Raw genomic sequence first — 27,096 nt, forward strand, 5'->3', positions numbered from 1 at the left:
CATAAGACAGGATACTGGGCTAGATGGTCCATCAGTCTGATCCAGCGTGGCTACGTTTGTATATCTCGGTTGAGGGGAAATAGCTATTGAACAAACTTCCAGAGGAGACTAGGGAAATTCATCTGACTGGTCTTTTGGATACACTACAAAACTTTTTGAAAAAATCTTTCCACTACAAGCGTGATACTCACAATATTGAATCCTAATCCCCCCAAAAATGTTAGTTGCTCAAATCTGAATAATCAAAAACTAAAACCCTACTGAAAGAGTTCTACTCCTAAAAGGGAGAAATTCCAGAGACTCCATGAAATTCAGTAAGGACTTGGCTGTTGACATTGATTTTTTTTCACGACTGGTACGCAGAGTCTATGGTAAACTATCTCATTACCAAGCCACTCTCTCAAAGATAACAGTTCATGTTTGTTCCTGGCTGTAACTCTGCTGATGTCAATAGAGTTACCCTAGGAGTGACTTTGCCCAATATGATTTAGAATTTGAGAGAGTCCCTTCCCCATGCTTTGTTGCACAAGTGTAATGAGACTCTCAGAAATAGAGCATCCTCCTCAGAACTTGCAGACAGGCATAAAATGATGGCTAGACATCCTAAAGCCAGACACAGCATTTCTCACAGGGCACTTCCGCACGTCTCAGGATGCCATGCTAACGCAGCTGAAATGACAGGAAATGACATCTGAGTTTGAGGGGGATTTTTTCTTTACAGAATGGCAGCTGCGAGAACTGCTTTCTTCCTGAAAACCCTCCAAGAGGCAGAGCTAGTTAATTCCTGTAAAAACCACAGATATATCAGCTGAATCTGTCACAGGGCCCCTCCCCGTATCTCATGCTGCACCTTGCAGCTGGGATAACAGGAAATAACAGTTGTTTCTCTGCTGCCTATAGTAGCTTAGATAACACTGCACCCCAAGCTGCCCAAAACGAGGAAAAATCCTGCAAATTCATTAGATTTAAGCCTGGTCTACACACACAGATATTGCACTGATTTAACTAAGTATTAGGTAATTGAATTAAGCTAAATCAATATTAATTAACTGATGTAACTGTGTCCACCCAAGGGGGCTGCACTGATTTTAATTACATCAGTTTAGCAATTGATTTAGTTAAATTGGTGCAGTTTGCCCTGAGAGAAAAGCTCCAAGAGTTATGTTGGGTTTCACAGAAGGACAGCTGTCTTCTGCAGATTGACAGAATACTATAACCCACTTCATCAGATCCATGGAGTGAAAAATATAGTAGGAGTTAGATGCCCAAATCCATGGGAGTTGGGCATTAACTGCCAGCCTAAATGCTAGACTGTCATTCCATCAGCATAGGTAGTGTCCTGTTAGAGCCCAATCACATGTGAGCTCTCTAGTTTGGCCTTTGCCAGTGCCGTGGATCCAGATTTACTAAGGGTACCGAGGCCATAAACTCCTTCCTCCTTTAAAGAGTAATTGTTGGCAATGCTGTTTCTGAGCCATTCATGTGGCTCTGCCCTGTGTCACGAGCCTTTTTAAAATCCCACAGCCATCATCAGTCTTGAACCTCATCTGTCTAGGGATCTGAATGCAGAACTCCCATCATCTAGCCTTAAAATAACACTCCACTCACTTGCACTATGGTGCCACAACAGGTTGAGAGAGTTCTGGTATCCTATAGTGGCTTCATAAGAAATGTAAAGGCTCCCTGGATACAATTAAATGACTCCAAACAACTCAAATACAGCTGCTGGGATTGAATTGAGCTAGCTTGCAGAAGTTTACCCAACTGGTAGTACTTTTAAAAGAGGATGTTTTCTCATGCTCCAGAATTTAAGCTTTCGTTTATAAAAAGTCTGTAGCCCCTGTGTTTGCAAAGAAAATCTTTCCATTTTGAAGCAAGTACAAACTGGTGGAAGGACATCTGTCTGAGACTGCATACAGCCTAAAGCAGTACTTCTGCAATGTGTTGGCTCTGTAGCTTGTCAATAAAAAAAAATATTTGTTTTAACTATTGCAGTACTGATCAAAATATGCAAGAAAGAAGAGAGATGATCATATTATTTTGAGAAACAATAGTCCACTGTGGGTAATGTCTCATTTTATTGTCTCGAGTGGGAGCATGCCACTATTTTTCTTCCATCCCTGCCCCCTCTGGGCATCCCTATGGAAGTTTTAAACAACCAGAAAAGAGAAATACATGGCCAGGATTAGATCCCTACAGAAATGGTACGGAAAGCTGCATAACGTAAACCTGTGTTCTTTGGGGTCATTGCCTAGTAGGCCATCCACCCCATCTGGGGCCCAGTTCCAGGCAACTGCCCTAACTTAGGTTGGTCCAGGGCCGGCGCTTCCTTAGGGCACCAGGATTTGGGAGGGTGGCATTCCGACGGCGGGGGGGTCCTTCCGCGCTCCGGGTCTTCGGCGGCAATTCTGCAGCAGGTCCTTCATTCGCTCCAGGACCCGCTGCCAAAGTGCCCCGAAGACCCGGAGCGCGGAAGGACACACCCCCCCCCCCGCCGCAGAATTGCCACCAACGACCGGGAGCGTGGAAGGACCCCCGCCTAGGGTGCCAAAAACCCTGGTGCCGCTCCTGGGTTGGTCAAAAGTTAGGGGTGGGGTCCTTGTGATGCTTGATGCAAACAAGGCCAGGGTTTAGCATTGCTCAGGCTGGAATAGGGAGCATAGTTGGCTACTCTTCCAGTCTTATGACTGGGGGTGTATTTCTTTAAAGCCCCAGCTGCTGGCAGCAAGAGATGGCACATGGAGCTCAGCTTGCTTTCTTTTTCAAGGAACTATCTAACCCTTGTGGCTGCCGAGAAAAGCTCGAGAACATGGAGCGAGTGGGATTTCCAGGCTCGGAGCCCGGAAGGCAAAGACGTCGCACCTGCAATTCATTACAAATCATGAGCTGGTGATGGAAAAAGTCATTTGTTTGCTGGGTTGTGGCTGGGTTGGCCCCAGGATACTGGAGAGCGATGGTGGGGGAGGCGATCTCTGTGACTGGACCAGTTTCTGGGGTGAGGGAGGCCAGCTCTGGCACCACAGAGCTCTGCTTCAGGGGCCGAGGGGGATGCTTGGGAAGAGTGTGGGGGGTGGTCGTCTGCGGGGGAGAGTTATGGGGTGCGGGGAGGCTGAGGGGAGGGGGCGTGGCACTACGCGGGTCTGGAGGATGTGGGGGGCCCCTATGGGAATGCGGGGAGGGGCAGCTCCGGCCCCTCACCCCCAGCAGCCGCTATAACCGCCCGTGAGGTTTGAGTCCCTCTGAGGCGCTAGGACCCGACGCCGGCCGAACGGGCCGCGGGGTGGCGGGTTGGGCGCGCCCCGCCTGGGACTCGGAGCGGGGCGGGATCTGGTCTGGAGCCGCCCCTGCCGATTGCCGCGCCGCTGGGACAGCGGACAGGGCCCCGCCTCCGGGCGCTGGGGCAGGAGGGTAAGGCCGCGCCCAGGCCCGGCCGCTCGGCGGGGCGGTGTGGGGCCGCACTGGGGTGGCGGGGCGAGGGGAGTTCCGCAGGCGGAATGCGGAGAGGGGAGGCAGAGAGGACGCTGGGATAGGTGTGGGGGTGCCGTGGGGCTGTCTGGAGGGGTCGGGGGTAGTGGTTGCTGAGAGGGTTCTGTGGGGTGCCGTGAGGCCTGGGGATGCTGGGAGGGTTGTGGAGGGGGGTGTTGTGAGGCCAGGGGATGTTGGGGGGGCGGGGGATGCTGGGAGGGTTGGGGGGGGGTGTTGTGAGGCCTGGGGATGCTGGGAGGGTTGTGGAGGGGGGTGTTGTGAGGCCAGGGGATGCTGGGAGGGTTGGGGGGGGTGTTGTGGGGGTTACTGAGAGGGTGGGGGGGCAGGGGGGTGCTGAGAGGGTTGTGTGGGTTGCTGAGGGGGGGGGCAGGGGGTGCTGAGAGGGTTGTGTGGGGTGTTGTGAGGGTTGGGGGCGGTGCCATCAGGCCTGGGGATGCTGGGAGGGTTGTGGGGGGTGTTGTGAGGCCAGGGGATGCTGGGAGGGTTGGGGGGTGTTGTGGGGGTTGCTGAGAGGGTGGGGGGGCAGGGGGGGTGCTGAGAGGGTTGTGTGGGTTGCTGAGAGGGGGGGCAGGGGGTGCTGAGAGGGTTGTGTGGGGTGTTGTGAGGGTTGGGGGCGGTGCCATCAGGACTGGGGATGCTGGGAGGGTTGTGGGGGGTGTTGTGAGGCCAGGGGATGCTGGGAGGGTTGGGGGGTGTTGTGGGGGTTGCTGAGAGGGTGGGGGGGTGTTGTGGGGGTTGCTGAGAGGGTGGGGGGGTGTTGTGGGGGTTGCTGAGAGGGTTGTGTGGGTTGCTGAGAGGGGGGGCAGGGGGTGCTGAGAGGGTTGTGTGGGGTGTTGTGAGGGTTGGGGGCGGTGCCATCAGGACTGGGGATGCTGGGAGGGTTGTGTGGGGTGTTGTGAGGCCTTGGGATGCTGGTAGGGTTGGGGGGGGCTGGGGGTACTGGTAGGGTTGTGGGGGGCAAGGGGTGCTGGGCATGTTCTGGGGGAAGCAGGCGGTGCTGTGGGGGCCGGTGGGATGCTAGGAGAGGTGTGGGAGACATGCTGTGGAGGCAAGGGGCAACGCTGGGAGGAGTGTATGGTTGGGGGATGCTGGGTGTGTGTGTGGGCCACTATGAGGGGCGAGGGATTGTCAGCCTTGGTTGGACATATTCCTGGAGGTTTCATCAGATGACCTAATCTTTAATTTCTGGAGACTGCAAGACAATCCCAGAGGGTTGAGAACCCTAACTAGTGGGGATGCTGGGACTGATGTGTGGGACGTGTAATGTGGGTTGTACACGTGTGGCTGTAGTGGAATGTAATGGGGTCTGTGTGGGGAAGTAATTGGGGTTGCTGTGGGGTGTGTGGTTATGGGATTAGGGTATGTATTTGGAGGTGTGAGGTGGATTCTGTACTAACCCCATGCACCCTGGGATGGGATGTGTAGGCATGAGGGATGAATTTCAGTGTCCCCCTTTGAGGTCTGACCAACACAAAAAAAAAAATAGTCCCTCTTCTCTGCATCTGATACTTTTCTTTTTCTCATTTAAAAAACAGCAACGAGTACAATCAAAAGTGTGTTAAAATAAAATACAGTCTTTGTGCACAATGGACTGGTACTAATTGTATCAACATTGTTTCCTCAAAAATCTCCTCAATCCTGCCTAATACTTTTTGTAACACATTGTTAGGAGAATGAAAATATCATCTATAAAATCTCCTTTCTCATAAATTTACATATATGTTTATATTATGTTCTACTCTTAATTATCAGAGGGGTAGCCGTGTTAGTCTGGATCTGTAAAAAGCAACAAAGAGTCCTGTGGCACCTTATAGCTTATGCTCCAATACATCTGTTAGTCTATAAGGTGCCACAGGACTCTTTGTTACTCTTAATTATTGAGTCTACTTTATATTTCCTAATACACCCTGCAGTGCAGGCACAATTGTTATCAAAGCCCAGAGTCCGCTAATCACAGATGAAGGTACAGGGAGAAGCAAGAGATGAAATAGCAAGATACTATCTTAAGTGGTGGATGATTAACAGAAGTGTCCTTATGGGGGAGAAAATTGGCATTCATTTGTATTATACTGATAAGTGCTTCACCCACTGCGTAATGATGAATTGTTTGTGGGTTTTTTTTTTTATCACAATGCCTTTTGTTCAGTCAGTTGTTGCTAGCATTGACTAAGCTTACAGAAGAAACAGCTTCCTGGTCTTGATTCTCCTACATCAGCATAAACCTATTGAAGTCAGCTGAGGGAGTTGCACTGTTTTTTTGTTGTTTGTTTGTTTTTGTTTGTTTGTTTTTACACTGGAGCAAGTGAGATTAGAATCAGTTCTAAAGATCTTGTTGGAGTGGGAGCCACTAGAGCAGTGGTTCTCAAACTTTTGTACTGGTGACCCCTTTCACATAACAAGCCTCTGAGTGCAACCTCCCTAATAAATTAAAAACACTTTTTAATATATTTAACACCATTATAAATGCTGGAGGCAAAGCAGGGTTTGAGGTGGAGGCTGACAGCTCGCGACACCCCAGGTAATAACCTCATGACCCTCTGAGGAGTCCTGACCCCCAGTTTGAAAATCCCTGCACTAGACTGATATAGTAGCAACAGGGATTTTTTAAAGCAGAGAATGACGTGAGGGAATGACATAATACATAGAACTAGACTGGGAATTGTGAGTTTGTAGCAAAACTTTCCCATGCTGGTCACTTCCCCCTCCCCTCCAAAAAGCAGAAGCTGCTTGTGTGTTTAGGGGCTGGGTATGGAAATTGTAGGGAAAAGAGGAAGCTAAAGGGCCTGTGCCTCAGCAATCCTGGCTGGTTAGCTAGCAACAGGCTGTGGAAAACAGCTTGTTAGCTTACCAACACCTCAGAAAAGGAATGAGAAGCTAGGGGTCATCAGGTGGTGGTAGAGGAAGGAAGGAAGCTGTTTAGAATACATGCTAGGTATGAAACCTGGATTTTATAAATGCTTTTGGTCTTTTATCTCTTTCCCTTTGGTCAGATGAAGGTAATTAAACATTCTGAGCAGGTCCTGAAGACAGCATTGATCTCCAAGAACACACAGCTTGTGAAGCTGTATGAGAATCTTGAGTCTAGGGAGAAGCGTTTGCTGAATGAAGCGTTTCAGCCAGACAGTGTTCTCTTCAGACCCATCACTCTTCATTCGGAGTCAGACTGGATCTCCTCACACCCTGAGCCCACCCAGGACTTTGAACAGTTTTATAACGATCCTTACAGAAGCAGACCGACATCTCGGAAAAGTGCCATTTATGTACAGCCCATTGGTAATGTCTAACTGTGATCGCTGAACCAAGCCATCTGTGTCTTTAATATGCTTGTCCCATTAAATATGAACTAATTAGGTGTTATGTTCCAATTTTCAAATAAAAAAACTTTACAGTAGATCTCAGACAAAGTAGTCTAGTGGTTAGAGCAGGGGACTTGGGAGTCAGGGCTCCTGGGTTTTATTCCTGATTCAGACATTCAGCTATGGTGTTATGAAAAATTCACTAAAGTCCTGATCCTGCAAGCACTTATGGATGTGCTTAACTTTACTCATCCGAGTAGTCCTATTAGAGTCAATGGAACTGCTCATGTGAGTAGAGGTAAACTCATCCATAAATACTTGTAGGATTAGGCCTTTCTGTGCCTCGGTTTACCCCTTTTCAAAATGGTGAATACTTAATTAAGCATTACTGGAGTGTTGTGAAGCTTAATGTTTACAATGTGCTTTGGTTTCTTTGGACGAAAGGTGCTATACAAATGCAAATTTCTGTTATTTAATATGTTTTTTCCGTAGTATGTTGCATAGAGACATGTCATTGAGGATCACAGTAAATAATATAGATGGATTTAAATCATAATTCCTGGTAGTTTTCACAGTTTTTGATTAACTTGTGTATAAAAATGTGTTTTAAGAAAAACAGGAACAGTCATAATCTTGGGAAAAGAAACCCATTGAGGGTAAAAACAAACAAAAAAAACAAATACAATATGCTAAAACTCAGTCCTTCAGTTTCCCTACTCCATCCATATTTGATCAGTATTTATGGGAATTGCCATTACTCTTAAAGCTGAAATTTTAATTACAGGTATGAGTAATGGATTCACTATTGCAGACTACAGCACTGACGTCAGTTTCTGTGTTGCCTCTTGTGGGTAGCATTGTATTGTTTGGCTTTTTTTAATATCGTGTATCTCAGCACTTGACCGTGATAAACAATGCCCTTATTTAAAAAACAAACAAACCTCCCACTTCATTACTGTACAATAATTATCCCAAACATGGCTGTATCATTGTTTATGAGATGTAGTATCTTGGAGTATTGCAGTAGAATAACTTGGTCACTTTGTTTTTAGGCTAAGGGAATAGAAGTTAATAAAATAAAGAGAGGCTTTCTTGGAATTGCATGGAAATGGTGAAAGGTTACAATTGTGTTTGTTCTGTGTTCTATAATATTGCTCGTATTTTCTTTTGATAACTTGGGGGTAAATGTGATGTTCATTAACAAACATGAAATAAGACGGAATATTAAAGTTGTCATTCTTTTGGGGGATTTTTTTAAAAATATGAGTTGACTGGATGAACTGCCATAGCAGGTTTATAACCTGATGTTATTTTGGACTGCTTATATAGGTTCTTTTGGGGACACCAAAGTTAGTACGGAGGATTATATGAAATGGTTGAAGGATTACTGTGAAGCCTTTTACTATGGCCTCTCTGTAAAAATCCTGGAGCCGGTTCCTGTTTCACACACAGGTTGTGCTTTTCGAGTGAATGAGTACACATACAATCTACAGATTCATGCAGGTATGTAGGGAGGAGAAGAACATCAAGTTCGGAACCAGCTCATTGCTAAAAGATTGGGATAATAAATGAACACTGAGTTTCTTGAAACTCTTAAGTCGTGGTGTTGTGATGATAAATACGTTAAAGATTGTGAGGTGTTCAGATACTACAGTTTGGGGGGGGCGGTTATAGCAGTGCCATAGGCAGACAGAGAGAAGGATGGATAACTTCAGATTCTTTGTCAGCAGCTCACCAGAATCTCCAGTCATGTGACTTACAGTGTAGTGGAGAAGTGTCGCTTAGTTGTTTGAGCATAAGTCTAGGACTCAGTAATGCAAGAGCCTAATCCCAGCTCTGGTTTCAGACCTGATTCTGCAACCTTTATTCATGTGAGTAGTTCCATTGCCATCAGTGGGGTGATTCATTCAAATAAGAGCATCTGCATCAGGCTTCGAAAAAGCAGTTGAGTCATTCTGTTATATCAATATAACACATGGTAGTGCATTCAGGTTTGATCACTAAGTTCCCTAAACTAACCAAATGGTCAGCTAGCCAAGTAGTTTTCTCTTGAACGTTAGTTATTTAAAATGAACACAAATGTATGAGTCTAAAGATCAAATAGATGTCCAGCTAGTTTGGACTGAGATACAATTTCTTTGGATATTGCCATGAAACCACTTGATGATTGCCTATTCTGTTCATTCCCTCTGAAGCACCTAGCATTGGCCACTGTCGGAAGACGGGATACTGGGCTAGACGGACCTTTGGTCTGACCAGTATGGCCATTCTTCTGTTTCTAATGTTATCTTTTTTGACCCTTAGAATGTCAGTCATGGTGGTGATTTTTGTGATGTGACTACTAGAAACTTTGCTGAGACCATCAAGTGTCCCTCTGACTTTTAGGACTTTTAACCTGCAATAGGTTCAAGCATCTACCTTTATTAAGCAGCCTGACCACTCTTGTAAAACTGCATTGAATAGAAAAATATTATCTACCCTAAGGGCTTGTCTAGGCTTATTGCTTTGCCAAAGCTCACTATGAAACTTTCAGTGCACTTTAGCAGGGTCCACGTGGTGACTTAGTGCACAGCAAGCTAGTGTGCTGTAGCTTTCTGTGCACTAATACAGTGTGTTAACAAGCCCCAATTCATCCTGATACCAATCCTGCAAACAGAACTCCCATTGGAAATTCTGTGTATGGCGGGTTTTTACAGAGTCTGACCGCATGTTAGCAGCATTAGTGGCTTCAGTTTGATAATGTGGCTGGACCCCTACATTGCATAATCCAGTGGCTTCTCAACCTTTCTGGATTACTGTACCCCTTTCAGGAATCTGATTTGTCTTGTGTACCCCCAAGTTATACCTCACTTAAAACTACTTGCTTACAAAATCAGACATAAAAATACAAAAGTGGCACAGCACACTATTACTGAAAAATTGCTTACTTTCTCATTTTTACCCTATAAAATAAATCAATTGGAATATAAATATTGTACTTACATTTCAGTGTATATTATATAGAGCAGTACAAACAAGTCATTGTCAGTATGAAATTTTAGTTTGTACTGACTTTGCTACTGCTTTTTATGTAGCCTGTTATAAAACTAGGCAAATATCTAGATGGGTTGCTGTACTCCCTGCAACACCTCTGAGTGCCCACCTGGTTGAGAACCACTGGCATAATCCTATGACTGCTTTCACAGGTTTCTTCTGTGGTGACACATGCTTCTCCTGAAAGGAATTGTTTTCTGTTGTTTATACAGGGGACCTCTTGAAATACCTAAAGAAGAAAAAGCCAGAAGATGCTTTCTGTATTGTTGGGATAACAATGATAGATCTTTATCCAAGGGAGTCCTGGAATTTTGTCTTTGGCCAAGCCTCTTTGACAGAAGGTATTATGTCTGGAGTATATCAGTGGAGAAAACTAAAATGATTCCAAAATGCTAGGAATCAATTTACTATTAAAATGTGTATAAAATATGATAAATATGGAAAAATATTAATTGAATTGATATATAATTTATGGGTAGATAATTTTTAAAATAGTATGTGGTATTATTTGAACTCTTACAGTTCAAAATCACTACATTCAAAAGACAGTTAAAAAGTAAGAAACAGTTTTGATTAATCTACTGTTAAAAGAAAAATCTCTAAAACGGGTTGGCAACCTTTCAGAAGTGGTGTGCCAAGTCTTCATTTAGTCAGTCTGATTTAAGGTTTCGCGTGCCAGTAATATATTTTAACGTTTTCAGAAGGTCTCTTTCTATAAGTCTGTAATATATAACTAAACTATTGTTGTATGTAAAGTAAATAAGGTTTTTAAAATGCTTACGAAGCTTCATTTAAAACTAAATTAAAATGCAGAGCCCCCCGACTGGTGGCCAGGACCCAGGCAGTGTGAGTGCCACTGAAAATCAGCTTGCGTGCCGCCTTTGGCACGCATGCCATAGGTTGCGTAATCTTGCCCTAAAACTTTGTTCATAACTTTAAATATGTTTCCCTTTCTATACTGAATCTTGTTGGATAAGTTCACAGCCATAAAGGGGATTTTTTGGTTGACACAGTAGGGTTGGTGTTGGTTTCTGTGTGTTTGTCTAGAGAGTTACAGAAGTGCCAAAGAAATTGAGCTCACATTTTCAAGATGTAATTTTTCATACTCTGGTAAGTAAACAATGCATTTGCTTTTTAAAATAAAATCTTATGCAAATAAAGAAGGCTTTGCTGCCCAAACAACTTAAACCCAGCTCAGAACATGTCAATGTCTGTCCAAATCGCCTATTTTTCTTTGATTCTTTACTGCTACAAGCAGAGGGTGGGCTGAAAAAGAACAGCCAAAATTAGTGAGTTGCTGCTACAAAGACTCTGAGAACCTTCTGCAACACCAAAACCCCTTGGCAAAGGGTCCCCTGTTCTTTGCAGACAACTCTCACCTCAGACAAACCCAGTACACCAAACAGTGTACAGGGTATTTATCCATAGAGAGAAACATAAGCTATCTACAGAAGACTCATAACTTGTCAAGATTCATAATCATTGTGAGGTGTATGTATGGGATGGATATATATGAAATGAGAGAGAATGCTTGATGACTTGCAGTAAAAATTAGTCACTGGGGTTAATGCCTATTCCAGGGTGGGGGAGTCGTCACCCCTTGCTGTTTAGCCGAGGATGCAATGCAAGGCTCAGTTTAGCTTTGTGCAATAGTAAGACTTTGAATGGGAAACCATCAGAGGCAACTGCAAACAATCGAAACCACTTGAAGGTTTAAAAAAAGGGACTTTACAACAAGACAGGGGTTTGCCCTGACTCTGAATAGGAACAAAAGGTTGGTTTCATTATAACAGGAGGAAAGACCCTCTGGATCCATTCACTAAAGAAACTCCTTGTGGAACGAGGGTGTTTTCATTCATGTTTGCATCATATTTCTTGGTAAACTAGACAACTCTGCAACAGACTGAACTTTGTGGGGGAAACCTACTTTATTTGGTAGGAAAGGTATTTATTAATAAATATAGACCCAAGTTGACATTTTGTGATTCTGTTTTGCATTGTAACCATATGTTTCCACTGCTCTCTTGTTTCTAGTTAAATCTTTATTCTTTCTTACAATAAAACAATATTAGCTTTATTTCAGTGCTCATAAGGACTGTGTGGTTTACAGGAGCGGTGGTTTAAGATAAAACTGGAATATACTTGGGGTGACCAGATGTCCCGATTTTATAGGGACAGTCCTGATTTTTGGGTCTTTTTCTTATATAGGCTCCTATTACCCCCCACCCCCCGTCCCAATTTTTCACATTTTCTGTCTGGTCACCCTAAATACACTGCTCCTTCGGGAGCAGAGGATCTGGGATTTCTGTGAGTTGCCAGTGTCGTAGGGGAATGATCCAAAGGAACTTGGGGACTGGGGTGCACCTATTATTCACCTGCAAGGGAAAGTTAGAGCTGGCATAGTCCAAGAGGAGAGGGCTTGAGTGGCTGAAGGGCTGATGGTGTCAGGGAGATGACGCCCAGCCAGGCAGTGGCAGGACTTCCTCACGCTGGAGGTAGGGGATAACAAGGTGACTCTCAGTCTTGAGTACACTAAGAACTGTCACACCCTCTATCTAACAGGCTAAGATGTGGGCGATGTCTTTCACTAGATATACTGGAAATTAGAAGTATTTTGACAGGTTAGTCACGCAGCAGATGTAATGTTATGTACATTTTTATGTTGTGTACAATTTTAAATGAAAATAACTTTTTAAAAAAAAAATCTTGCAGTCTTATGATCTAGTCTTCCTTGTACTCCTAAATCTCCCGGTCACATAAAATCAGAATTTGGCATTCCCTAGGGGTACTAATTGAGCCTCTAGGTTGTGATAGACTTTCGCTGTTGCAAAAAACCCAAATGATTGTTAATGTAATTTTTTTTAATGCATAAAGTCATCATAACATTTAGACTGTTTGATTTTGAGTCTGGTGTCAGTTCACTGTAAATTAGGAGTCAGTACATCAAGGGCAATGGAGTGACTCCTGCATTAGTGAAAGAAAACACAGGCCCTCTCTGTCCTGATTGCATGTTTGCACCATGAGTTCACTTCATGGACCACAACAGCCTTTAGTCTATGATACCCAAAAATCTACATCTCAAAATATTGTTCTTTGGCTTTTTCACCATAAAATAGAGTGCCTGTGGTATTCAAAGCAAAATATAAAACATTTTCTCATCTTAGCTATTCCAAAAACATGTATGCTCGCAAAAATCTGATCAGGTCAGTGACAGGGTAAAATGGTTCGCTTAGCAGCAGGGCTTAGTGGGCATGTATATTTAACTGCAAGACTTAGTTGGCATAAAAAGCAATCTTGCCATGGGCCTGATTCTGTACTCAGTTATAATTGGACAGCTGCATTGATTTCATTGGGGATTGCTGGACATAAGTGCAAGTAGATTTTGGTCTGACATCTGTCCAAAGCACAGTGTAAGTAGCTCTGTCTATTTCGCCAGAGTCAGATTGCTAGCAATCAAATCCAGTTTGCATAGGTGCTTCTGATTTGACTCATTCTTCAATTCCCGGCTTATGGGCCTGATACAACAAGCACTCTGTTTGCCAAACTCCCATAGAAATCAGTGGAATTGCCCTTCCTTACACATGGGGTGAATTTGGAATTTTTTATATGTTGATTCTTTTTTTCATAATTGAGATTCTAACTTATTTAACAAAATACTGTTTGAAAAGAATCAATTGACTTATGTTCACCTTAAAGGTTCACAGTTAAAATTTTGGCCCCGTTATGTATATTTTTAATTTAAACAGTATTTTTCCATTTCAGTGTTCCTTTTTTATTTTTATTTCCCCTATATTGGTCAGGTGACTCTAGAAATGAGGAATCTAAATTATCTGTGCATCACCTGTGACAAAACCTGGCTCAGGCTCCAAGTCAGCAAGGCACTTAATCATGTGACTAAGTTTGTGAGTAGCCCTGTGGACTTGAATGAGACTTCTCACACATTTAAAGTTAGCCTCACACTTAAGTACCTTCCTGAACTAAGCAATACAGCTTAGGGCCTGATTCTGGGAGGCTTTGGATGTGCTCATTTGCCATTGACATCAGTCTCAGGATTGGCCCTAATATGGCTATGATCAAAAACTTGGGAACACCAAATGTTAGTCAAAATACAAAATCACTCCAAACCAAAACTAAAACAAAATGAGCAAATGGAATAAGACAAAAATAAAACAGGACCAAAACATTGAACCAAATTCTAAATGAAATGCAGGGACCATGCACATAGGCCCAGTGCACAAGCTCATTCACTGATATCCAGAGCTGCCTTAAAAGGATGTGTTTCCCAGTGCTACTGGACTCCTAACCTCAGAACTGCCTGCCTGCCACAAAATGTGCCTTCAGAGAGCATTTTTATTAGGTGGAGATGACCTCTGAACCCTAAATGAGACAAGTATCAAGAACTATATTTCTTTAGTTGAAATAGAAACATAAACTTCTAGAGTTGCCTGGAACAGCCCCATCTACCCTTTTAGGGAACTTTTAAAATACCTTTTTAATGATATTTTGTAATAGTGCAGTTTTGAAAAAAATAAGCCATCAGTTGGAATCTCTGCATTAAAGCTGAAAGCTCAGCCTTAACTCTATCCCCTGCTCTTGTGCCTTATAAAGTGTGGTCCAGTCCTGGGAGATGTTGAGAGACTCTGCAGCCAATGGGAGATGGAGGTGCTCAGGGTCAAGATTGTACGTTGTTTGAGGCAAGGCCTGTGTCTTCTGCTTGATACAGCAAGGCACCTATCATGCTTTTGGAGGCTGTAAAAGATTAATACAATCTATAATACATCCTGGAAGAGGTCTTTTTTTTAATGTTAAAATGTCTGCACTGATTTTAATAAAACTTTATACACACACAGCCACAAAATACCTCTGAGCTTCAACAAAGCCTGCCAAATTTCAGCCTAAAATAAATTAATTTAAGAAAATAATTATTAATTGAAAAGGAGTGATTAGAATGGAAGGTGGAATTCCACCTGCACCATAGTGTGTGCTGCGTATACCAGCTACACCTCTACCCCGATATAACGCAACACGATATAACACAAATTAGGATAGAACGCGGTAAAGCAGCACTCCAGGGGGGCGGAGCTGTGTGCTCCGGTGGATCAAAGCAAGTTAGATATAACGCGGTTTCACTTATAATGAGGTAAGATTTTTTGGCTCCCGAGGACAGCGTTATATCGGGGTAGAGGTGTATGTCCTGGCTAATGCTGGAATAGCATTTAACAATAGCAATCTGTATTCACGTAGCTGTGCTTCAGAAAGGGCAGAGATTCTAAAAAGGAAGTTGCACCCATTTCACTCTGCTGCACCCGTTCTATTCAATAGCTAAGCATAGAGGGTGGGATCCATGAAGGGACTTAGGTGTTACAACGCAACACAACACAGCACCTAACTTCTGGCACCTAGAAAATCCAAGAATATCCCGGCCATCCACCAAGTCGAGTGAGGTGCCTAGGCTTCCTCTACAACAACTGGGAAATTAAAATGAATAGATTGGGGAGGCAAAAATCTGTCTAAACCTGATGAAAATATAATAAAAACAAATAAATGTTCTGTTTTCTCAGCCTTTCATGAGCAATTTAAACAAATTAACATCAAGTAAGGATCAAGCGTGGCTTCTGGCTTTGTAGTTGGTTGTTTTAATAATTGTTTTTTAATTGCCTGGCAGTATGGATCATTGTGTTTGGTTTCTGTGACACAGACCACATCTTCAGCAGTGGTCCATGTATTTGTGACAACATGTGTTTGTGTTTGGTGTCCACTCAGATGAATTGTGAATGCGAAGCAAATGCTGTTTGTGCTCAAATTGCAAATTTTTCCATGGGCTGAACAGCAGATTCAAAGATAAAGATTTGGGGCTTGATTTCCCCATTGCTAAATGTCCCTCTGGCAGTGGTGTAACTCCACTCATCTAGTTTCAGTAGAGTTATGCCAACTTTAAAACTGGAGTAATACATTGGTGACTGAAGCCCATGGCTGAGACCCTTCTGAAAATTCAGCTAATTGAGCATAAACTCACGTGCCAAAGAAGCCCATATGCAATTGCTAAAATTAACTAAGAAATAGTGGTATCTCTTCGTATTATCTCTTTGACATTAAGCAGACAGAAAATGTCCCATTGTTCACCTTTGTTCGTAATCCTGCTTTAGGAGAGAAGTCTGTAATCCCTTATTATACAGTAAATCACCTGATACCATTCCAAATTTGCAAACTCAAAATTTAAAATTTGAGTGAAGTTTGAGACCAGTGTAAAATAATCTGGTGGAGTCTTTAACACTTTATTTGAAGTTTGTGGAGAGCATTAATGGTGTTAAAACAGTAGTTTACATGCAGCGCCGGGGCTTTTTGACTAACTGCATGTGTTGTTTGGATGCACTTTGTTTAGTTTACCATTTGACATATACAATCTGAGATACATGGAGTTTTATGCTGAAACAATATGTGTATTTATTGCTAATGTATAAAGTATCATAATTAAGGCTAAGTTTTTGTCACAGATATTTTTAGTAAAAGTCAGGGACAGGTCACGGTTTCAGTGAATTTTTCTTTTTTTGCCTGTGACCTGTCCCTGACTTTTACTAAATATATCCCCGACAAAATGGGGATCCGTGGGTCCAGACTGCCTGAAGTGGGGCAGCTGCGCAGGGACTAGGAGCTGCCTGCAGCAGCTGGGAGCTGTAGGGTACCCCTGGCCACCCACAGCTCTGGGGGCCCGCAGCGGCCGGGAGCTTGGGGGTTCCCCACTGCCTGTGGTGGCCAGGAGTTTGGGGGTTCCATCAGCAGCTCTGGGGGCCCCCACCACCTGCGGCGGCTGAGAGCTCAGGGGTTCCCCCACCACTGGCAGCTCCGGAGGCCCACAGCACCCATGGTGGGTGGGAGCTCTGGGGGTTCCTCTGTGGCAGCCAGGAGCTGTGGGGAACCCTGCTGCCAGTGGTGGCTTGGAGATCCAAGGGCCGACAGATGTGGCAGGGGTACCCCGCAGCTCCCTGCCCCCACGGGCCGTGGAGTACCCTGCAGCTCCCAACCAACGTAGGTTGGAGTCACAGAGGTCACTGGAAGTCACGGATTCTGTGACTTCCGTGACTAAATCGTAGCCTTACTCATAATTGCTGTTGTGCAGATTTTCAATTAGATAAAATGCACTGGGAAGATGTTAAAGTGCCCATATTCAAAACCTATCTTATGACGGCATCACGCACACATTTTGGAGACTCTCTCACAATTTGTAGAATTACCACTTGAGTTCATTTCTGCAGAGCTCCTGCACTATAGAATTTAGCATCACTTCACAGTGGTAGAGAACTTTTGCCCTGAAAAACTTTAGGTGTCCAGAGAGTTTAGGCACTTACAAGGTTTGCTGGGAATTTTGTGGATTGCAGTGGAGCCCAAACTGTGTCTTAGGTGCCTAAGTACTGTCGTGAATCCCACCCCAAGTTCTCAAGCTACATTGAATGTCTGGCAGTCTGCATTTTTTGTCTGTAAACTTAAACATGATGGTGAAATTCCTCAGAGGTGCTGAATAACTGTAACACCTGCTGACTTTATTGGGCGGTGTAGCTGATTGGTACCTCTCAGGATCTGTCCTGCTTTGTGTCATGGAGAAAACCACACAGGGAAAATCATCAGATCTAAAGCTCCTTAGTGGAACGTCAGAATGAGACACACACACAGCTGGGAAATGCAGAGCTAGAACGCTCCTTTTGACCCCTAGAAAAGGGGCACCTGCCCTTTTTGCTACTTGTTTGTATTGTACTGTGTTTTCTTTATGTGCAAGAGGAGCTTTAACTGTGATTGTAATCTTACTTATTTTTTTAAGTCAGTCCCTCTCCCTGGGAATGGCTGTGTCCTGCTGGGCCATGTCTCTTAGGGAGGCTGGAAAGTTTTGCTTTCACACTCCCCATTTTAATGTTACCATCCTCCAGGCCTTTTAACTCAGCCATCCTTCTGACAGGATACGCATGGATGGATACTTTTTGGAGGCCCTTCATTGCTGTTACATGGTCAGCTAGATGGGTCATTATTGGGCAACACAAGACGATTCCTCCCTCTGTGGCAAAGTTCTTTTCCCCTGTATCACTTGTACCCCCCTCAAACCCGAGGAGTGAGAGCCAGGTGTGGAACTCCCATGCTGCATTGCAGAGTTAAGGCCCTGAACATTCTTGTGTGTGTACATTATTGTTTCTCTTTCTGCTGCTACTATACATAGCACTTCTCTCTTTATTGTAAATCAGCAATGATTCTCAGTAGAAACTTTTGATCATGTGGGGTGTAGGCCTGCTGACTTCTTACATGCAGGACTTCTGTTGATGACATCAGGATTTTATCCTGCAAGAATAGATTTTCAAATGGACTGTTTTTGTTTTTTACAGCAACCTGGGGTGGTTAATGTAAAGTAGGTACCAAATACCCCTGATAATTACACACATGAATGTGGGGAAGGGAGCCTTGTAAATTGTGTTTGACAACCTGAGTCATCCATTCCTTTCTGAGTCACTGTGAATCAGTGGTGCCACAAAAGTCATGTTCCATTCTCAGTGAATAATAATGCGAGGCGCTGGCCGTATGTCTTCTTCATCACATTGCTAATTATAACATCCAAAAGGACATAAATAGCCTAGTAATGTTCAGTGTCCCACTACATTGTTTTTCACAGGGACCTGTCATACAGGAAGTGCTCAGTAGTAAGGTGCCTTGTACTTCAGTTATTCCTGCAATAATTTTGATTTGACAACTCAGAAAAATCAGCACAGTGGGAATATATTGGAAGATCTGGATTCATTATTTGAAAAGGAAATGTACTGTATCTGTGGCATAGATCCTGCGTAGTGTAATGCATTTCAATAATATCTTCCTATGGTTAAGGTACAAGACAGGCAGCCAGGTGTTTTGGATACTACTCCTGCCTTTTCTCCTGATTTTCTCTGTGGCCTTGGACAAATTACTTAATCTCCCTGTGCCACAGTGTATCCCTACGTGAAATTAATGTCTGTAAAGCATGGTGAGATGAAAAGACACCATATAAGTGCAAAATATTAACAGTAATAATCCATGTGCCTGTTTTAAAGACTGTGCATGTGCAAAATCATGTGCGCTATGGGATCCTAAGTATGTGTTTTCCCCGTTTTTGAAGATTGTGTTACACTGTCAATATAGGACAATTATTTAGCACTTACATCTGCAACTCTTGCTCATATGAGTAGTTCTAATGAAATCAATGGGATTACACAAAGGAGGAAATGCTACTCAATATGAATAAGGTTAATTGGGCTTTTAAACATCAAGGGAAACTGAGTCTTTAAGGTGCCACAAGTACTCCTGTTCGTTTTTGAGTACAAGAAGTTTTTTGTATTTATTTTTTCAGATATTTGCTCTGAGCTCTGCCAAATCCTTCTGTGACCAGAAGAGGTCGCTAGTAGTACATGTAAGCACTTCTTCTACCTTCTGAGAGGCTGCTCTTTGTACTGCTTTCCAGGGCTTTAAACCAGTGCTCTGCTAAACAGTAGCTAGCTTGCTCAGAAATAGATGAGGGTAGATCTACTTGTACTTCTGTGCTGAGCCATAAACTGAGGGGTACATTCACTGGAACACGTGGTAAAGCAAAATGGTGATTTTAAAACGCAGGGTACAATGTTTATTATTTATTTTGATGCTTCCTGTGTTTGAAGACTTCTGTGTTTTGGGTTACATTGTGTTAGATGCACAGAAGTGCTCTTTTGGCATTGACTTAAAATAGCAAATCTAGGACTTCAGATCGTTGTAAATTTAATCACAGTTGTGTTTGTGGGTAGGGCTCAACTTATAACTGCTGGCAATTATGCTCTTCACGAGTCTTCACAGAGAAACCAATGCACAGACGATGGCCTGTTATAGGCAGTCTGGCTTGCTGGGAATATCAGTGTAGGCAGGGAACTCTACAGCGTGGAAAACCCCTGGTTAGGAGGGAGAGAGAGATGGCTGCCCAAAAGCCTAGAATGCACCCTCAAGGGACTGCGGAGTGAGAATACAGGGGCAGTTGCCCTGAACTGTGAAGGTGTCTTCTCTAATAGAATTCCTTTTTTATTTCTTCTCAAGGAATGGGGATCTTCAGCTTTGCCAGGTATGACAGTGACTTTTATAGTGTGAGCTACAAAGGCAGACTGAAGAATGTCAAGAAGCTTCCCTCAGCAGACTATTCAGTTTTTGATGGCTATTATACTCCTGCAATCAACAGTATGCTGCTTCTGAGGTCCTGCAAGGTCGGTGCCTGTTGGGCTCTAGAGAGTTATTGAAAGCCTTAAATTTCTATTTGGAAATAAAAATAGCTTTTGTTTCTAAAGGTTTAATTCTCCTCTTGCTGGTGTAAATCAGGAGCAACTCCAGTGAAGTCAATGGAGATACACCAATGTAAATGACAGCAGAATCTGACCCTTCATCCTCCAGCCCTTCAGTTGAGATCAGGTGGAATGTTCAAGCTGATATTCCTTACACTTGTATATATTACTCCTGGGGGAATTCTGCATTGAAAAAATAAAAATTCTGCGTGCAATATTTTAAAATTCTGCAAATTTTATTTGTCCAAATAACACTACGTAATCACAGTACATTTCCTTTTCAAATAATGAATCCAGAACTTCCATGTAGTGAGTCCAATATATTCCCACTGTGCTGATTTTTCTGAGTTGTCAAATCAAAATTATTGCAGGAATAACTGAAGTACAAGGCACCTTACCTGAATTTTAAAATTCTGCAAATTTTATTTGTCAAAATAACACTACATAATCACACCAGTTTCAATTATTTTGGTAATTTATTTAACAGTACCTGTCAGCAAGTATGTCTGTAACAATACAGAGACACAAAAATATTCTCCCAGGAGTAGAGAGTTAAAGAAACCCCTATGACAATCGAGTTTCTCTGCCCCCTCTCCCACAGAGCCCTGCTGGGGGCCAGACACCTACAACCCTTCCCCTTCAGAGCCCAGCCATGCTCCACCCCCCCCAGCTAATACACCTGAACCCCCCCCCCCGCCCCAGCCCAGCTGCAGGGTACCTCCAGAGCCCAGGCATGGCCCCTGCAGCCTAGACACCTGCTCCCCTACCCCTCAAAGCCCAGAGATCCCAAGGGATAAACAGCCTGATGCTTGGTCCCAGGCTTGTGTGGTGTTTTCTGGACGCTGCCATCTCCTTCCCTCAGGGTGTGCTGAGAAGTGCCCCTGTTGGGGAACCTCTAACTCCCTCCCTGCCGGCAGTGTCTTCTATATATGAACTGGGCTCTGCTGGGTCCTGTGGCCTCTGGTGGCAGCCAGCAGCACTGCAGCCCATTTCTGTGGGGGAAAGGAAATTCTGTGGGCACAACATTAATTTCTGCAAAATTTTGCATTACACGGTGGCACAGAATTCCCCCAGGAGTAGTATATGGGAGCAGAGTTTCTCAGTAGAGGGTACTTGGCAAGGGGGGATTAAAGCCAGATCCGTCAGTCTGAACCCTGGTTTGGGAAGAGGCCCAAAGAAGTGACAAAGTTTGGCTCCAAGGATATAGTTCATCTCAAGAGAGTGTTGGTGTTTGCTGTGAGGACTGGGGAGCAGGGGTTAGCACTGATGGGGCAGAGAACCAGGAGTGGCATGAGCGTTTTTGCAATGGGGAGGGGCTTTTGTTTGCTAAGAGCCCTTTGGTTGGATTGGATCCAGCTCCATTAATCTGGATCCACTACCAATCTACTTCACTTTGGTTGGATGGGGCCTGTTCAGTAACCTCCAGGCCTATCTGTTTAATCACCCTCTTCCAGAAGAGATGGTGTCTGTGGAATACCTGAGGGCTTGAGATTTTTTTTCTAGCTGCAGGAAGGTCTTTGTTGAGCTTCAGTTCATCTGCAAATTTGACACCATCAGCTCAGGATTAAACAAAGACTGTGAATGGCTTGCCAACTACAAAAGCAGTTTCTCCTCTCTTGGTTTTCACACCTCAACTGCTAGAAGAGGGCCTCATCCTCCCTGATTGAGCTAACCTCGTTATCTCTAGCCTGCTTCTTGCTTGCTTATATATACCTGCCCCTGGAAATTTCCACTATATGCATCCGACGAAGTGGGTATTCACCCATGAAAGCTCATGCTCCAATACGTCTGTTAGTCTATAGGGTGCCACAGGACTCTTTGCTGTTGTTGTTAGTGGGTTCCTGTTGTCAGTAGATGGATGTGGTTTGATAGCCTTTGTCCGGGGACCTAGAGGGAACAATAGGTGCATTTTTCTAAATTGGAGAAATCACTTCACCTAATCAATATGTTTTAATTTCCAAATCAAGGAAGACCATGCCTCCTTGTGCTCAATATTGACTGAACTAAATAAAACACAGTAAATCCTTAAATTGAATGCCGGTAAACTCAACCTCTGCGGGTCAATCGGGGGCTGCGAGTCTTAGCTTGCTATTGTTTGTGACGCACCTTGAGCTCCCTGGATGTTAGCACTATGCAGATGTGTGAAGAATTATCCTGATAAACAAACATCAGGGTTTTTTAAATCCCTTGAGCGTAGTCTGGGGAGCGGGATATCTTGTTTTTATTACAACAGTGTCTAGAGGCCCCAGCTGAAATTAGGGCCTCGCTATGCTAGGTGCTGTACAAACAGATAGGAAGAGTCAGTCCCTACCTCAGGGAGCTTAGAGCCCAAATCCATAATACAGAACAAGGATGGAAGAAAGTAAGCATTACTGTCCCCATTTTGCAGCTGGGGAACTGAAGCACAAAGCAATTGTGATTCACCCAGTTCACAGAGGAAGTTTGTGGCAGGACTGGGAATTGAACACTCACTTCCTTTCCTTAACTACAAGGCTACCCTCTTCATTTTTCTGTAACTAAAATTGGTACCAGGTCTGTTGCCCTGTCTTGGAGTGGGTTGGAAGTGGATCCGTTTTATCATTGGCCCATTTTGTAAGGTGCTATCATGGGTACTGCCAGTGTAGGGAGAGTGGAAGAAAGAGGGGAAAAGTATAGATTACAATAATTTACAAAATAAGACCTGTGTTTCAGACCCTGACCCATGAGATTGGGCACATTTTTGGACTCCATCACTGTCAGTGGCTGCAGTGTGTGATGCAGGGTTCCAATCACCTGGAGGAATCAGACCGACGCCCATTGGATCTGTGTCCAATTTGTCTGCACAAGTTGAAGTCTGCCATTGGCTTTCGCATTGTGGAGAGATACCAGGTACAAAGATATTGCTTACTAATGGAAGATTTGCCACTGAGGAACAGACCACCTCTCCTGTGGGTCTAGCACCCTGCCAATAGTTAATGCTTCAGAGAAAATGAAAATCTTCTTTCTGTGTCATGATGCACTTGACTACTTGTGCAACGCTGTATATGGGGGGATTCCTTACAGATCCCTGTGGCTGTTTGCCCATGCCAAAGAGCATGAAATTTGATTATCCAGTAATTAGCATGCATTATCCAATCCCAGTTTTTAACCTTTTGACCCCTTGCAGGAGTGAATCCCACAAATGCACACAGAAGGAAGAAACATTTTTCTTGCATTTGTTTCTGCTGCTTTGTTTGAAACATTGCTATGGAAACTGTAGTTTGTGTCTGGTTTTTTTCTTGGTGCCTTTTTGGTCCCCTGCTGCAGTACTTACAAGACTAAAAAATCAGGAGCATAGACGTTCATGGCCCCAGGAGGAAACTGTGGTTTGAGACATGCAAAGAAAGATGATTGTTTATGCAGAATACTGGCCCTGTGGTTTATTGGAAACTAAGTGTTTACTTGTTCTACTAAGTAGTGAGCTTGAGAAGCAGCTACTTACAATGACAATTCTGTGTAGTTAAGATGGAAGGCAGAATAGCTGTATACACAGTTGGCCTGTTGAAAAGATCCTAATCAATGTAAATTGGATTTGTTGTTACCAATAGAATATAATGGAGAGAGGGAGCGAACAGTTTTGGAGTTGCTCAGTATTTTAATTTGGTCCAGTGTTCATCTGAAACATGAATGGCCATTCAGCTTGCGTATCTTTTCTAGGCCTTACTGGGGTGGATGGATGAAGATCGTAGTGGAATGGATGCTGAACTCAGAAATGAAGCCAAGATGGGCTTGCTGAAACCTGTGGAAGCATTTAAGGAGTGTCAAAAGTGGGTATTAAAATGTCTTGATGTCTTGCAGAAATAAAGCTGTAGGAGGTATGTAGTATCAAAGGGGAATCATTCTTCTCTATTTAAAGAGTTACTTTCAGACTGACTAATTCTAAAACTGTTGTAACTTGATATGGATCATCCACTGCATTGTAAGGATCTTTAAATAAAAATCCATCCCTTTGTCGCTGAACATTTAACCTTTATACCCTCCTTCCCCAGACAGTAGCTATTTCTGCCATGACCTTACAATATTTGGTCTCTGCTGCTCTCATGTCAGAAATCAAGGTACATTTTAATCTTAAATGCAGCAATATACAAAAGAACATTTAACATCTTGTAAACAGGGCCTAACGTGTAGTTTTAAAAATACATATTTTAAATGTTTGCGGAGGATTGTGGTGTTTATTTTATTTAGTTTTTTTTCTAGTATTGGAAAATTAGGAGCATTGGACAATGAGGAGTCACTGAAGCTGTAAATGTGGAGTGGTTGTGCAAGTTGTCCAGGCACTGTCACTAAATCAGGGAGAGGATTCCATCCCCAGTACCTGCATATAGTCCCTACGCAAAGGCCCCTAACCTGTAGTTGTCTCCTTGTAGGTGCAGGGGTCTGTTTATGGAGTGTCATTTGCAGGATCAGGACCAAAGTGAGTTTTTACTTGGTCTTCTCCTAGAGAATCAGGAAATGGTGTCTGGGTACTTTTAAATTAGGAACAGAATGAAAAGAACCTGGTTAAAAGAGACAAAGCAGTATAGATTTAATTGATGTGTTGTGTGTGATGGGTTTAATTTCCCGTGGCAGGGTATTGTTTTAATTACAGTTACCAAGACCCAATTATGCTTTCAGTTTTCTTTATATAATCCTGTTAGGACACTTCCTTAGTCTGTTGCTGCTAAATTGCTTTCTTCCCATCATCACCCCAAAGCAAGGCTGCTGGGCCAGATTTCACACTGTGTACAATTTTCTGGATTATTTTTGCACTCTATTTCACAAAGGTACGTTTGTGCTTCCTTCCCAATCCCTATGCATTATGAGTAATTAGCTTTCTATTTAAATTTATAAATAAACCAATGTTATTCCAATGGAAAAATATATTCCAAAGGAACATTTTATGATTTTAAATTTAAATCAGTTTACAATGTGTTCTAATATTTATTGCTATTATTATTTCCATCGTGCTGTGCTTGTGGAAATGACACATGATAGTCTAATAAAAGGATACAATCTGTACCCCATAGAGCTTCCATTCTGTGGTCCTGTAATCTGATCAATGTGGGCAGATTATACTGAATGGAGGGTATGCTCTGCTCAGGAAGAGGGGTTCATCTGTGCAAATCGGATTGCAGGATTGGGGCCTAATCCTGCAAGCACTTCAGCACAGGAGTAATTTGGTTTACATGAGTACTCCCATTGTCATTAATCTTATTTCTTGGGTGAATAAAGTTTACTCACATACTTAAGTGTTTGCAGAACAAGGTCCAGGTCTCTCCAGGCCCCTTGGCACCTTTATTTGTGTTATCAGTGGATTTTTGTTTCCACCAGTTTTGAAATAATCAATCCACACAGGATGTCCATTACATCTCTGCTTTTGTTATATTTTTAAAGTTTGGCATATATTTGATGATAATCACTAGGGATAAAACTATGGAAAAGGCCAAAAGACTTCAGTGGGGCCAAGATTTCACCCTAAATCTTAAATGGATAAATATTTATTTTTAAAATGACAATGTTTTAAAAAATTAAATGTTAATTTGTTTGTATTTAAATACTGTGATAATTCACAGGCACCGGAATTTCTCCCTCTACATAAAAAGAAAGTGTATTTCCAAACTCCATTTTCAATGAGTTTTAGTTTGAAATATTTAAAGGAGGTGTGAAAGTACCTTATGCCACTAACACAGGGAGTGCCACAGAATGCAGAAAACATAGCTGAGAAATGGTGAGCAAAAGCAGAATAATTACTTGTGCCCCAGTTGACTCTTTCTGTGCAGGCACAATTTATTTAACTCCATTTTATTTTTGGAAATAAGGAGAAAAAGTGTGTGTGTGTGAGAAAATGACTTAGTGAAAGGAAATCTTGCAAGGATTAAGTGGTTTATGCATAGGGAAGGTAACCATGGATGGCAAATTCACTAGAACCTCTATTTCCATGTGTAACATGAATATTCTCCTCAGCCAGGATTTTCAGGCTGAGAGGGTTTGAACATTGGGGAAGAAGTTTGATTTTAAATGTCTCATTGAAAGAGAGCACAATGCTTCCTCACAAAAGGTTGTATGCGGTGCAGTTGTAAGCCCTGTTGGTCCCAGGATATTAGAGAGACAAGGTGGGTGAGGTAATATCACAGAAGTTGGTCCAATAAAAGATACTACCTCACCTACCTTGCCCCTCACAAAAAGAACATGCTTTAAAATAACAACACTAATCACTCTGCTTTCAAATGACTCTCCGGATGAGTGGGACTTCGTAGGTCTGCTGGATGTGCAGGGCTAAAGATTTCTCCTACACCCAGTGTCATCAGACGCTCCTGGTGTGGTGCTCTGTTCTAGTCAATGTTGATATCAGTCGGCTGCGTGCGTGTGTTCCCTCTGCGTGCTGCCCCAGCTCTGCGCAGATCGCTGACCCAGCAGACCCCGAGAGAACCCCCAATGACCACAGACTCTAGTAAGGTACAAAGGCACCTGGGCCAGGTTTATTGTCGAAGAGGAACACAGTCTCCAGCTCCCTGGCACAGAAGTCCAAGGTGCTGCTAAAGTGCTGCTAGCTAGTAGTTATGTGCTCCCTAACAATGGACCAGCTCAATCAGTGGCGGGACTTTCCATTGCCCCCTAGGCCAGACAAAGACATCCATTCAGGGATGCATTCTTATACAGAGGTACAAACAAGTTACACATCACTCCTGACGTATTGAGGTGCAACCCCTCTACGTAGTAAGGTGCCGCCTCTCACCTTGTACATGTTGGTTCGAACAAAACAACTCTATTCATCATAGTACCCTTTTGGCCCTGTCATTGGGATGTGTCTGCCTGTTCCTTGTTATCTGTGTGGAGTGTACAAGTATGCGAATGTTCTGATATCTGGTGTCCAGTACCTTTTAGGTACGTCTCTTTTTGCAGCATCAGCCCTTTCCTTGCCAGCTTCTGTGAGCAGGGCCTCATACTGGGCCTCTGATAAGGGTTTATGTTTCAGG

At 43.3% G+C, this 27,096-nt stretch overlaps 1 protein-coding gene across 5 annotated transcripts; it reads left to right on the top strand.

Moving 5' to 3' along the window:
• The first annotated feature begins 2,768 nt into the window (after positions 1 to 2,768).
• Positions 2,769 to 25,713, top strand: AMZ2 (archaelysin family metallopeptidase 2). 5 transcript variants are annotated; one of them, XM_044983904.1, is made up of 7 exons: positions 2,769 to 2,889; positions 6,477 to 6,759; positions 8,112 to 8,285; positions 10,028 to 10,156; positions 19,884 to 20,047; positions 22,814 to 22,990; positions 23,798 to 25,709. In XM_044983904.1, the coding sequence occupies exons 2-7, from the start codon at positions 6,477 to 6,479 to the stop codon at positions 23,942 to 23,944; spliced, it is 1,074 nt and encodes a 357-aa protein (XP_044839839.1). In that variant the 5' UTR covers positions 2,769 to 2,889; the 3' UTR covers positions 23,945 to 25,709. The 5 variants fall into 5 exon arrangements, with proteins under 5 accessions (XP_044839839.1, XP_044839841.1, XP_044839837.1 ...); XM_044983902.1 differs by lacking the exon at positions 2,769 to 2,889 and adding an exon at positions 2,901 to 2,995; XM_044983903.1 differs by lacking the exon at positions 2,769 to 2,889 and adding an exon at positions 3,188 to 3,408.
• Positions 25,714 to 27,096: the final 1,383 nt, after the last annotated feature.

Source organism: Mauremys mutica, chromosome 12, assembly GCF_020497125.1.
Source record: "Mauremys mutica isolate MM-2020 ecotype Southern chromosome 12, ASM2049712v1, whole genome shotgun sequence".
NCBI lineage: Eukaryota > Metazoa > Chordata > Testudines > Geoemydidae > Mauremys > Mauremys mutica.

Bases quoted from the DNA above. Each gene is read 5' to 3' on its own strand.
- AMZ2 (XM_044983902.1), top strand. From the start codon at position 2,954: ATGGTGGGGGAGGCGATCTCTGTGACTGGACCAGTTTCTGGG. The intron at 6,760-8,111 runs GTAATGTCTAAC...CTGCTTATATAG, and splicing joins CATTTATGTACAGCCCATTG to GTTCTTTTGGGGACACCAAA. The intron at 20,048-22,813 runs GTCGGTGCCTGT...CCTGTGTTTCAG, and splicing joins TGCTTCTGAGGTCCTGCAAG to ACCCTGACCCATGAGATTGG.